The 12,179-nt window shown below is 39.2% G+C and overlaps 4 protein-coding genes across 5 annotated transcripts; 2 read left to right on the plus strand and 2 right to left on the minus strand.

The window, feature by feature from the left end:
- Positions 1 to 350: 350 nt before the first annotated feature.
- Positions 351 to 1,190, minus strand: LOC101294567 (probable LRR receptor-like serine/threonine-protein kinase At3g47570-like). Its single transcript, XM_004300929.1, has one exon. The coding sequence runs from the start codon at positions 1,188 to 1,190 to the stop codon at positions 351 to 353; it is 840 nt and encodes a 279-aa protein (XP_004300977.1).
- Positions 1,191 to 2,344: 1,154 nt separating this feature from the next.
- On the minus strand, positions 2,345 to 4,220 carry LOC101294856 (pentatricopeptide repeat-containing protein At2g29760, chloroplastic-like). The gene is made up of 2 exons (XM_004300930.1): positions 4,216 to 4,220; positions 2,345 to 4,112 (listed from the first exon to the last, which is right to left on the minus strand). The coding sequence occupies exons 1-2, from the start codon at positions 4,218 to 4,220 to the stop codon at positions 2,345 to 2,347; spliced, it is 1,773 nt and encodes a 590-aa protein (XP_004300978.1).
- A 492-nt stretch (positions 4,221 to 4,712) lies between these two features.
- LOC101313984 (monoglyceride lipase-like) lies at positions 4,713 to 6,783 on the plus strand. Of its 2 annotated transcripts, none has more exons than XM_004299021.1 (8): positions 4,713 to 5,050; positions 5,170 to 5,199; positions 5,292 to 5,421; positions 5,500 to 5,646; positions 5,715 to 5,845; positions 5,944 to 6,081; positions 6,277 to 6,375; positions 6,454 to 6,783. In XM_004299021.1, exons 1-8 carry the CDS (start codon positions 4,736 to 4,738, stop codon positions 6,670 to 6,672), a joined length of 1,209 nt encoding a protein of 402 aa, XP_004299069.1. In that variant the 5' UTR covers positions 4,713 to 4,735; the 3' UTR covers positions 6,673 to 6,783. The 2 variants fall into 2 exon arrangements, with proteins under 2 accessions (XP_004299069.1, XP_004299070.1); XM_004299022.1 differs by having other exon boundaries at positions 5,292 to 5,352.
- Positions 6,784 to 8,021: 1,238 nt separating this feature from the next.
- LOC101313700 (monoglyceride lipase-like) lies at positions 8,022 to 10,604 on the plus strand. The gene is made up of 8 exons (XM_004299020.1): positions 8,022 to 8,357; positions 8,474 to 8,503; positions 8,587 to 8,716; positions 8,856 to 9,002; positions 9,100 to 9,230; positions 9,786 to 9,923; positions 10,017 to 10,115; positions 10,215 to 10,604. Exons 1-8 carry the CDS (start codon positions 8,085 to 8,087, stop codon positions 10,431 to 10,433), a joined length of 1,167 nt encoding a protein of 388 aa, XP_004299068.1. The 5' UTR covers positions 8,022 to 8,084; the 3' UTR covers positions 10,434 to 10,604.
- Positions 10,605 to 12,179: the final 1,575 nt, after the last annotated feature.

Here is a 12,179-nt window from a genome sequence, read left to right on the forward strand (position 1 = left end):
CCTTTTTCTAGGCAACTCTGCAGAACAAGCAACCCCAACTTCTAAAATGGAAATCAAACTTTCTCGAAGTTTGGTGGAAACCCTTGCTCGACCATCATTGGAATTCCTGTCTGCAAGCATGTTCCCTTGAACAACTTCTTGAACAAGAGCAGGATCCACAATATCTACCATTCGCTCCGGCAAAGCTGCCTTTACAAAGTTGTGAAGGTTTGAAGTACCTTGAAACATATCATCAGTTGGCCTTTTTCCTGTGAACATTTCCAGCACAAGGATGCCATAACTGTACACGTCACCTCGTGTCCAAACTTCGTTCCCCATGCCATACTCTGCATTATCAGATACCATACGTACTATTGGGTATACAAGTACTTAATTTCAAGCCTTGAAACTATTAAATTTAGTAAGATTAGCAAATTTAGGTCTCTCTGAAAATAAAGAACATATGTACCTGGAGGAGTATAGCCAATGGTGCCTTTTACTCCTACGGAGCTTGATTGATTAGCAGAAGCCTTGGGAAGGACTCTGACCAGTCCAAAATCACCAACATGCCCAACCATATCATCATCGAGAAGAACGTTGCTTGGCTTCAGGTCACAATGAACTATGGGCGTCTCACAATGGTGATGGAGATAATCAACCGCCATAGAGACATCAATAGCAATGTTCAACCTCTCAGAAAAACTCAAGCTTCTTGGTCTGTCCATTGTCTCAGCAACTGTCTGACTTGGATGCAACCATTTATCTAAGCTCCCATTAATCATGAACTTATAGATCAAGGCCTTGAAATCATCACCGTGAGAGTCGATACCCGAACATACAGAGAGTACTTTCAAAAGACTACGGTGTCTAATGTTTCTCAAGGCCTCACATTCAGCAAGGAAACTTTTCAAAGCTCCATGACGAACAAGGTTTAGTACTTTGACAGCGACTGTTCGTTCACCTTCATTTAGTACTCCTTTGAACACTAATCCAAAGCTGCCTTCACCGATCAAGTTTCCAGAGGAGAATCCATCAGTAGCTTTTACAAGTGATTGGTAAGAGAGCTTCAGAAAATTTTCCGAATCACTTGAACTAGTTGGCTTCTTTGTTTTCCTCCGTAAGCAACAAAGATACAGTAACACCAACGCAACAGTGATTTCAATTAAGTCACAGACTGCGAGGAGGATAGCGATTATGTTCCATCCTCCCATTTTTGGAATTTTGATGTTCGCAGTTTGTCTATTAAGAAGAACTAATTTACAACTTGAAAGATAGCAGCAAAGGAATAAATCGATTAATTTTCTTATTTCTCATTGACCTAAAAATAAATCAACAATTCATAATGGAAGACTTGGCAAATATGTATCAGTCTTTAGTAAAAGAATAAAGAAAGATAGAAAAAGTCAAAGCCATAGTATGCTCCCATCAAAAGCAAATACAAATTGAACAGAGATTTCCTTATTCTACAAGGTTTCAATGTCGCACGAACGTACTAGGAAACATGTCTCAGGTTTCACTCTCTTCGCCCTGCAGAAGAGAGTCTCCATGTTCAACCCAGCTCTGAGCGTCTTGGGTGAGCACATAAAGAAGGACTGTTAGTTGTGCTCTTCGGAACCTTGTCAACCTATGGAACCGTACTTGTCATCCAAAAACTACGCTGAAATTTTCTTCTATCCAATAAGGACTTGGTTTGTTCACTAGGCTGCAGCCAAAGCGTCTCCAGTTACAAACAATGGATGTGATTAAACTCGCTGAAGACGCTAGTTTCAAACCTATTGGTTAGGCATAATGAATTGATAGAGAAAACATCAGAGTACATCAAACTGAAAATGGAACCCACGAGCAGCAAACTGAAAATGGCTTTTAATTATATATTCACGAAAGTACTTACAATATTAGCAAATGACAACATATAGGCTACAAAGTTGAGAGTTCAGGCATGAATTGTTTTCCGCAGCTCCGATTCCTTTGATGTTTTAGTCCTGGAAGGGTCAAAAGGCATAAGGCCTCAGAGCATATTGGGCTTTAGCTTAAACACAGCAAAAACAGATCAAACTGATAAAGATTCAGTGACTTCAGAAATGGAGGCAATGCAGGTGAGCTTCTTCTTTTTAACGTTTTCTTGGGTGAGCAGGTGATCAAGCTAGAAATGGAAAAACCACCACAAATATGTAAGACTACAGAGTTTAAGCAACAATGAATTTTGATAACGCTTAACTAATGGGACTGAGCTCTTTCTTAGTCCAAAGAGAGGAACAGAATATAGACATGTTGAAGTGCCATACCTGATGATTTTAATTCTTGCAATCAAATAGCATCAAAGAAAATGAACAGACGTCGTATTCTCCAATTCCAGGTTCTATGACTAGTCTCCATGCCCAAGCTCCAGAATGTCTGGTACATATCCAGAAGATCTTAGTAGTTTGGTCAATCCCTCCAGAGTTTCATATATATCCTGAGTCTCCTGATGCCTCTTATCCAAGGAACAGAACTCAACCACACCATGATCGGCCTCTATAGAGCTAACACCAGGGAATTTTTTATACCCTGTATCCCTAACTGCAACTTTTAATCTTGCGACATCTTTCCATCTCCCAAGATCACCATATATATTTGAAAGCATGACATAGTTTGCAGGGTTTTTCGGTTCAAGTTCAATGAGCCGTTCGAGAGCCAACTCAGCCAACTCAATGTTCTTGTATATTCGACATGCCCCAAGTAAGGCAGTCCAAATGACAACATCTGCTTCTATCGGCATCTGCCTCACAAACTCCACTGCCTGTTCCAAGAGACCAGCTCGCCCAAGCAGATCAACCATACAACCATAATGCTCAATTTGAGGCACAATTGAATAGTCACTAACCATTGATTGGAAATATGACAGGCCATCTTCTACTAATCCTAGATGTGTACAAGAGCACAGAATACCTATGAAGGTGATCCCATCTGGTTTCAATTTACAACTCTTCATCTGTGAAAACAACTTTAAAGCATCACCCCCACGTCCATGTGTTGCTAAGCCACAAATTATAGTGTTCCAAGTAATTAGATCTTTCATCTCCATGTTTTTGAAGACATCGACTGCATTATCAACACCACCACATTTTGCATACATGTCAATCAACGCATTCCCAACATATACATTTCTCTTGTACCCTATATTCTCGGCATATACATGCACCCACTTGCCCAAATCAAGAGCTCCTAATCTCGCACAAGCTGACAGCACAGTCGTTAATGTGGCATCATTAGGAAGCACTTTACTCTCAGTAAGCATCTGCTTGAAAGATCCCAGAACTGCAATGAAACGTCCCTTGCGTGCATAGCCTCCCATCAACCCATTCCATGAGAAAACATTCCTCTCAGGCATCTTCTCAAACAAATCCTCACAAGCCTCAATGTCTTGATTACTTGCATAACCATTCAATACGGTATTCCAACAAATAACATCACGCCTTGGCATCTTATCAAAAAGCTTTCTAGCTGTTCTCATATCCCCCAGCTCAATATAACCAGAAACCATAGTGTTCCACAACACGATATCTCGTTCTGGTGCCAAATCAAAAAGCCGCTGCGCAGAAACCATATCACCACACAAAATGTAGCCATTAATCATGGAAGTCCAAGCAATCACATTTCTCTCAAACATCTCACCAAACGCCTTATAAGCAGCTCCAATCACTCCCCCAGCCGCATACATTTCGATCAGCGTCGTCCCCACAAAGGGGTTCGCTCTAAACCCACATTTTATCGCAACACAATGCACCTCTTCACCTTCCACCAACCTACCCAACCTCCCACAACATTTAATCACAACGGGGAACGTATAGCAATTCGGCATTATGTCCATGTTCTTCATCCTACAAAACAAAGCCACAACTTCCCTATGACCCTCATTCCTCGCATACCCTCTCAACAGCGCATTCCATAGAGCAAAATTTGGTTCAGGAATTTGATCGAACACCTGGTGGGCATAAGCCATTCGCTTCAGTTCAGCACAGGCCGTGACTAGTTTCGGAGCGACGTAGTCATTCTGTGAAAAACCGTGGAGGGTTACCTGCGCCTGTATCTGGTGCAGTTCCTTTATGGTCTTACATGACTGCAACAGTGAGATGAACTTTTCTTCAAGCAGCCTGTAAGCAGATTTTTGGGCCAACGGACGCGCAATCTTCACTGTCTTCTCTAAACTTTAAACCTTAAACCCTAAATCCATCGTCATTCGGATGATCAATGTACATCATTTCTGATGATGTAAATGCGAAGATTTAGGAATGACAGACGCGAATAGTCATTATCTGAAAGAACAAATGAAACCCTGACTGATTCCTTGATAAATCGAAATTATGGTTTCCACGGCGTCGTTTCGAGAGATTGAAACTTCCAAGCGAATTCGACGAAGAGGAGAGAACTGGAGAGACCGGAGAAGCAACGCTTAAATTTGCCAAGAGCAGAGGCTAAAAACTACTACACCATGGTAAAAAGTCAGTACTATCCCCACGATCCAATTTATTTAGGGATACGTGTCCGGCGGTATCGGATACGTAATGGGACATATAAAACCGTATTCAGCCGTATCCGACAACAATTTTTAATCTACAAGGTACAGGTACACGCTGGTATGTTGGAAACGCGTCGGATACGTCCGGAAACATATTCGTAATAATTCGGATAGACAGGGGCAATAATGACTATGCTTCAGGTTCAAATATGAATATTGTAACTTGTATAGAGACATTCTCTAAAACTCTAGTCAACTATGAAAGATGGGAGCCTTTCCTTTTCGGTGAGTCTCCGATCACCAGAGCCGTTTCTGTTTTACCGGAGGTACAGCTCTCCAATAAAACATCGGCTAAAACAGCAAATACCCAATCTATTTTTCTACCCCAAACTACATTTTTCAGTCTCCAAAACTGAGTTCAGGGTCAGTGCCCGGAAATGGTCGCCGATGGAAGACTTAAGCCAAGAGATGAACACCATTGCTTCACAGAACCTGGATCACGCGCCAGCTCGGAGACGAGTTCGCTCGGCATTCGTCGACGTGCATAAACAACTTGATCATTGCTTGTTCAAGGTTCGTTGTAATCTGATCATAGTAGTGTTGGTGCTAATGCTACACTAGTATGCAATTCAAAGTTTTAGTCTTGATAATTGGATTTATATTGTAGTTTTCATGTTGTGAATTGTGTTCAGATGGATCATGCTGGCATCAGAACAGAGGAGGTAAGAAAGAAAGAGATAAATGTATTGCTTTAATCTCATTGGTTTTATTGCTATGGATTCAAAGGTTTAAAAGTTCACTCTGGCCTTTTTAGTGGTATGGAAGGAATTCAAGGGGTATGGAAATTTTCTGCAAAAGCTGGTTGCCAAAACAAGGTGATCAGGTAAAAGGTGCCCTGTGTTTTTGCCATGGGTACGGTAGTACTTGTACATTCTTCTTTGAAGGTTGGCCTCTTTGTCTTTTGATTGCCAACATTTGAAAGTTTTTCCTTTACGGATGAAATTGATGAATTTTGACTTCAGGCATTGCTAGGAGAATCACTCAATCCGGGTACGCTGTATATGCAGTAGACTATACAGGGTTTGGTCTTTCTGAAGGGTTGCATGGTTACATCTCAGACTTTGATGAGTTGGTCGATGATGTTATTGAACAATTTACTAGTATCAAAGGTGTGTAATCTAATGGCATTGGTGATGATAGGTTTTCTATTCGCTAATCATTTTCTTTCATAATTCAGGAAGATCTGAAGTGAAAGGTTTGCCGTTTTTTATAATGGGGGAGTCGATGGGTGGAGCTGTGACTCTAAAGATTCATCTAAAGGAACCAGATAAATGGGATGGAGTGATCCTTGTAGCTCCAATGTGTAAAGTAATTAAGCTTTTGTTAATGATTTAGTTTGATAATCATAATCCTTGTCCTCTTTTGTTTCACCAATTCAAAAGATTTATTGATTTTGACCTTTCAAGATTGCAGATGATGTGATGCCTCCAGCTATAGTGCTGAAGCTATTAGCCTTCATGTCTGAAGTTTTGCCTCAGGCAAAACTCTTCCCACAGAAAGATATAGCTCATCTAAGCTACAGAGAACCCGCAAAGAGAAAAACGGTTAGCCCTATGTGCTTCTCTCAATTTCAATGGACTTGTATGGTGTTGTAGGCTGCAAAAGCTTAGTGTACAAGAGGGTCTAGTGATAATTATATAGGCTGCAAACTTATTGAATCAATCTCAGTCAATTGTTAGAATCATGCATGTCGTTTCATTGTTTTCAACAAAAATACTGATCCTAGTCTTTCTACATAGGCTGGTTACAATGTGATTTCTTACAAGGACCAAATGCGATCAAGAACAGCTGTAGAACTTCTGAAGGCGACTAGCGATATTGAAATGCACTTGGATAAGGTCAGTTGATATTTGTGGTGTTCTTTGCCAATTTCTTATATACCAGCAGGGATTTACCAGTTTCTAAACATGTTGCAGGTTTCATCCCCGTTGCTAATTCTTCATGGAGAAGCAGATAAGGTGACAGACCCTATAGTGAGCCAGTTGCTTTATGAAAAGGCCTCTAGCAAGGATAAGACTTTGAAGCTCTATCAAGATGCTTATCACTGCATTCTTCAAGGGGAGCCTGATGACACAATTTTCACCGTCCTTGATGACATTGTCACTTGGCTTGATTCCCGGTGCTTCCGAATCTAATGTCATTTCTAACCCTCCTATGTTGCAGCTAATTCATTTCTGTATGTCCCTTCAACATTATGATACAGTGCCTGTGCTTGAACTGAACCTAGTGGAAGATGATAATATTACAAGTTACAGCTTTAAAGTTAGGACATCTAGGCCTCCCAAGGTAGCTTCTCTCTCATCTGCTTCCAACAATCCAACCTATATTATCTACATTCCAAAAATCTCACACCACTTGTGGAAAAACAACATAACTTCAACACATATATTCGATGTGTTCTACGGTACTCCAGACAGGGCCGGTCCAATGTTTTGAAGGACCCGGTGCGAGAAAAAAATTGGGGCCCTTTGTGTTGAGAAAAAAAAAAAACTTGAAAGAACACTGATTCCATTTTGAAGCCCCAGCCTCAATTGCTTTCAAACCTCCAAGCTCCCTTCCTTTGCTTCTAAATTTACGAACCAATACAAGGAACAAGTTGTTAAATTTATTGTGTGTATATTCAATTTATGTATAAAATTATAGGAAATCAAAAGAATACCTTTAGGTTATAGAATAAGAGAGTTTGAGTGTATAAACAAAGCCAATTAAGAGATAGGAGTCGGGAAATTTGAAGATGAAGATAGGAAGTATGAGTACCAGGAGGAAACAGAGAGTAGAGAGACGGAGGAACAACGATCAAACCGAGGTGATCAATAATTGAATAGGGTTTTTTTTTTTATTTAATTTCACGACTAAACCTAATAGAAGAAGGAAAAAATAAAAATAAAAATAAAAAAACAGCAGAGGGTCTCGCTCGAACTACTGACTTGCTTGCCGCATCAAACAAAAACGCTCCTTAAACCAACTCAACCAGACACCCAGTTTGTTAACAAAGATAAATTATTATATATATATATATAAACTTCCACTGGACAAAAATAAAGGGACCCCTTGCCGACCGGGGGCCCTGTGCGGCGGCGCCGCCTTGACCACCCCAGAGCCGGCTCTGACTCCAGAGTACAAGAACAACTATGTATACAAACGTTGGATTAGCTCATTGTCCACGTACAAATACCGACTAATGTATCTGCTCTCAGCTCCGAAATTCAAATATTCGGCATTACTATAAAAAATTTGGGTAAAATACTAAAATTGAACAGCTGCTGTAAAAAAAATGTTACATTCGGCATTACTATATGATCTCTGCATGTGAATCACAGTTGTAGCCGTACTTCTTATAATGGAAAACCAAACAGACAATCCAGATAAAGAATTCGACACATGCTCCATGTGCATCTTCCAAAACCCAAAGAAAGCGACGTCCACTTTGGACGGTCAAAACCCATACCTCTACAACAAAACCAGAACTATCTTCAACCTTAGTCTTCTGACTCAGTTTCATTCGAACTCTGAGAGCTCCGTGCTTAACTTTTTCCTCAACTCCACCATGGAACTTTCTCAATCTCTGAGATTCCAGCAACTGGAGCTTCCATTTTGCCCCCAACAACTCCAGCAACCCCAGAAGCCAACATTTTCAGTCAGAAGAACAAGTCAGGTAATAGTTGCAGCGGCCAAAACCAAGAGAAGGCCACCCATTGAAGGTGTTAGTGAGGAGCTCAATTTGATCGCCGATCAGAGCCTTGACTTTGCTCCGGCTAGGAGAAGAGTTCGATCCGCATTCGTTGAGCTGCAGCAACAGCTTGATCACTGCTTGTTTAAGGTTGGTCTCTGATTACTAATTACTTACTAGTTACTAGCCCTGATTTGTTGAAAATTATTTCTCCATGATTTTACTAAAATTGGTTTCCTCTTGAATTGGAATGGGTTGGTGGATAGTTGGCTCCAACTGGGATCAGAACAGAAGAGGTAAAGCTTGTTACTTGTGCAAATTAGTAAAGTATGGATAAAATGTGTGTATAGTAGTGTTTACTGTGATTTGTACCTTGTAGTGGTATGAAATAAATTCAAGGGGAATTGGAATTTTCTGTAAAAGCTGGAAGCCAAGAGAAGGTGTTCCGATTAAAGGGGTGTTGTGTTTCTGCCATGGGTATGGTGACACTTGCGTTTTCTTCTTTGAAGGTTTGTTATTTTGTCATTTGAGTATTCTATAATGAGTGAAGTCTGGAGCTTTCATGCATGTTGTTGGTTTTGGTACATTGTTATAGTTGACCCACATTTTTAAGGGTTAAGCAGAAGGGATGATATTTGGAATCTCTAGGTATTGCCAAGCAAATTGCTGCGGCTGGGTACGCTGTGTACGCCATGGACTACCCAGGATTTGGCCTTTCGGAAGGATTGCACGGTTTTATCCCGAGCTTTGATCAGTTAGCCGATGATGTTATTGAACAGTATACAAAGATTAAAGGTTTGGCTTTAGTCTTAACTCTTAGCCTCTTTGTTATCAGGGGTTGCAGCCTCACCTTCTTAGACTAACTAATTGTTTTTTAAATTGTGACTGACAGCAAAACCAGAGTTGAAAGGGTTGCCTCACTTCATATTGGGGCAGTCCATGGGTGGAGCTGTTACTCTAAAAGTTCACTTCAAGCAACCATATGCCTGGGATGGCATAGTTCTTGTGGCTCCAATGTGTAAAGTAAGTCCATCTTGCTCCAATATATGCATCTATTGAACTAGTTAACATTCATTCACTTCAACTTCAGTTTCAGTTTCAGTTTTCTACTATGATATTAAGCTCCGTAGTATCATGTACTTCACTTAGATTTAAATACTTCTGTTTCAATGTTCGGATTCATGGTGTTTGTTGTGATGGCCAATTTTGGCAAATTGAAACTTGTACATTCTACTATTAGTTAGCTGAGTCTGTAGTATTGATACTAGTTAATTACCTCTTTACCTGGAATATCATGACAAGTATTAGTCTTGTGATATGTGTCTCGCTTCGCTCAAGGGAAGTTAATTTTACCCTATCTAACACAAGGCACATGATAGGATGGTGAAATATGGTGAGAAGAAAGTATTCATTCTTTGAACAATTAATCAAATTCCGGTAGCCTACCACAAGCAACTCAATGTCAATTTCGTGCGAGCAGAATTTGCGCAATAAGAACTTCTGAACCCTAATTGTGTGTCAATCAGTGTACTTCAAAGTGTAATATTAAAATTTTAGCTGACATTGAGTTGCTGATAGATTGCAGAGGATGTAACACCTCCACCTGCGGCACAGAAGATATTAACTCTTATGTCCAGAGTTGTCCCTAAAGCAAAGCTTGTCCCACAGAAAGACTTGGCCGAGTTGGCCTTCAGAGATGAAAGGAAGAGGAAACTGGTTAGTACTATGGGGCAAATGTAATCTTGGAGAGAAAACTCAGTACTGTACGAACATAATCAAGTCAATAATGCTTTGGTCATTTCTAATCAGGCTGTCTACAATGTGACATGCTACAATGGCCCCGTGCGATTGAAGACTGCTGTGGAACTTCTAAACGCTACTAAGGAGATAGAGATGCAAGTGGATAAGGTCGGTTTTACTTTGTGATTTCCTGAATTATTAGTCATGTTTAGAGTAACATGTATGATGGACTAACCAAACGGGATATGCAAATGTGAAATGTCACAGGTTTCATCTCCACTGCTAATTCTTCATGGAGCTGCAGATAAGGTGACTGATCCCTTAGTGAGCCAGTTTCTTTATGAGAAGGCATCAAGCAAAGACAAAAGTCTAAAACTCTACCCTGATGGCTTTCATTGCATTCTTGAAGGTGAACCTGATGATAGAATTTTTTCAGTCCTTGAAGATATTATCACTTGGCTTGATCACCGGTGTTTGCTCAAGTAGACCTAGTTTTCTTTTAAGTTGGATTATATGGAAATAATCTGATATTAAATTTCATCCAATGTACCTTGTAATATTGCATTAATTCTTGTCTTGTATGCAACTGGAAATATCTCCATCATTTTTATCCCGGCTAGCGATGATCATGGATTAATAGAAATGTACTTTCTCATCAATGTAACATTTTCCTTGTTCTTTTCTTTTTCTTTTTTGAGAAAGTAGATTTCTATTAGGCTATTATCTCATCAACTGAACACATTGAGAATCTCACCTCCAAAATTCTCTAGTAAAATTTAATTCCACAACAAAGTGAATAAACTAGCTAATGCAAGAAGTAGATTTAGGAATCGGATCACAATTTTATTCTGATACTGTCCATATATTCTAATTCTAGGAAAGTGATGATGGTAAACGTATATTCTCATTTGTGGTCACATTTATACTCCAAATGTTCTGAGACCCATCAAGACTAAGTCACTTGACCTTGTGTGGGGCATTTTGCACTGGATAGCAGCTCTACAGTGGAGTCCTGAATTACTGATGGGTCTCTGAATGTTTCAGTAGAATTTTGGAATGTAAATGTAAAATGTAAAAATGTAAAAGAGATGAAATGTTAAAATGAGGGGTACATAATAACGTAAAATTGAAGACAGCGAAACCAAATAGAGAAAGTCCATCGGGGTTCAAGAACAGAGTAGTTGAGTTTCTGCGAAAAAGTCTTGTAGAGCTTCAGCTGAGCGATCAAAGACCACCTGCGAGAGAGGCTTCATCGTCTTCACATAGGCATCCATGTCTCTGTTGAACCAGCTCTTCAATAGAGGCGTTTTCGGCACAAAATGGTTGGTCTTGGCTTTGGCCTCTATATTTGATCCCTATAAATAAGCGTTTCGGTTCTTTTGATGGATTTGATCAACTGGGTTTTCTAATTCTTGGTCATATGTGATTGAATTGCTATCAATTTGTGTCGGTCAACTTATACTGGGAACCCACTGTTCAGTTTTGTAGTTCAAGTTGTGAGGCGTGTGTTATCGAAGTTATTGTTTCTGTGAGATCCTTATTACATTGTAGTACATTTCCTTTTTGTCTTGTATGCAACTGGAAATATCTCCATCATTTTTATCCCGGCAAGGGATGAATAGGGATTAAGATATTATCTCTCCATATTCATTCTGCATTTTCCTTTTTGTTTTGATTTTTTGTTTTTGAGAAAGTACATTTTTATCATCTCATCAATCATGGGAATTACTATTTCATAAATTTAGATTCTATTAATTGAGAATTCTGTTGTGTGGATTTAATAATGTAGAGTTTTAAAATGACAAGGATTTGTATTTAAAAGGGTGTATTGTATATAGAATTAGTGGAAGTTTTAAAGAAGTCTATGGAATTTGAAAGTCTAGATGTATTCAATACAGACTTTTAAAAATCCATTAAAGTCTGGGTGTATTCAACTAGATTTTAAAAAATCATCGTGAATTCCACCAAAATTCAGAGGTATTCAATTAAGACTTTTTAAAATGAATAGAAGTTTAGATGTAGGGGTGTATTGTATATGTAATTAGTGGAAGTTTTAAAGAAATCTATGAAATTTGAAAGCCTACGTGTATTCAATACAGACTTTTAAAAAATCAATCAAAGTTTGGGTGTATTCAACTAGATTTTAAAAAAATCATTATGAATTCTACCAAAGTTCAGGGGTATTCAATTAAGACTTTTTTAAAATGAATAGAAGTTCAGATGTATTCAAAA

This window comes from Fragaria vesca, linkage group LG5 (genome assembly GCF_000184155.1).
Source record: "Fragaria vesca subsp. vesca linkage group LG5, FraVesHawaii_1.0, whole genome shotgun sequence".
NCBI lineage: Eukaryota > Viridiplantae > Streptophyta > Magnoliopsida > Rosales > Rosaceae > Fragaria > Fragaria vesca.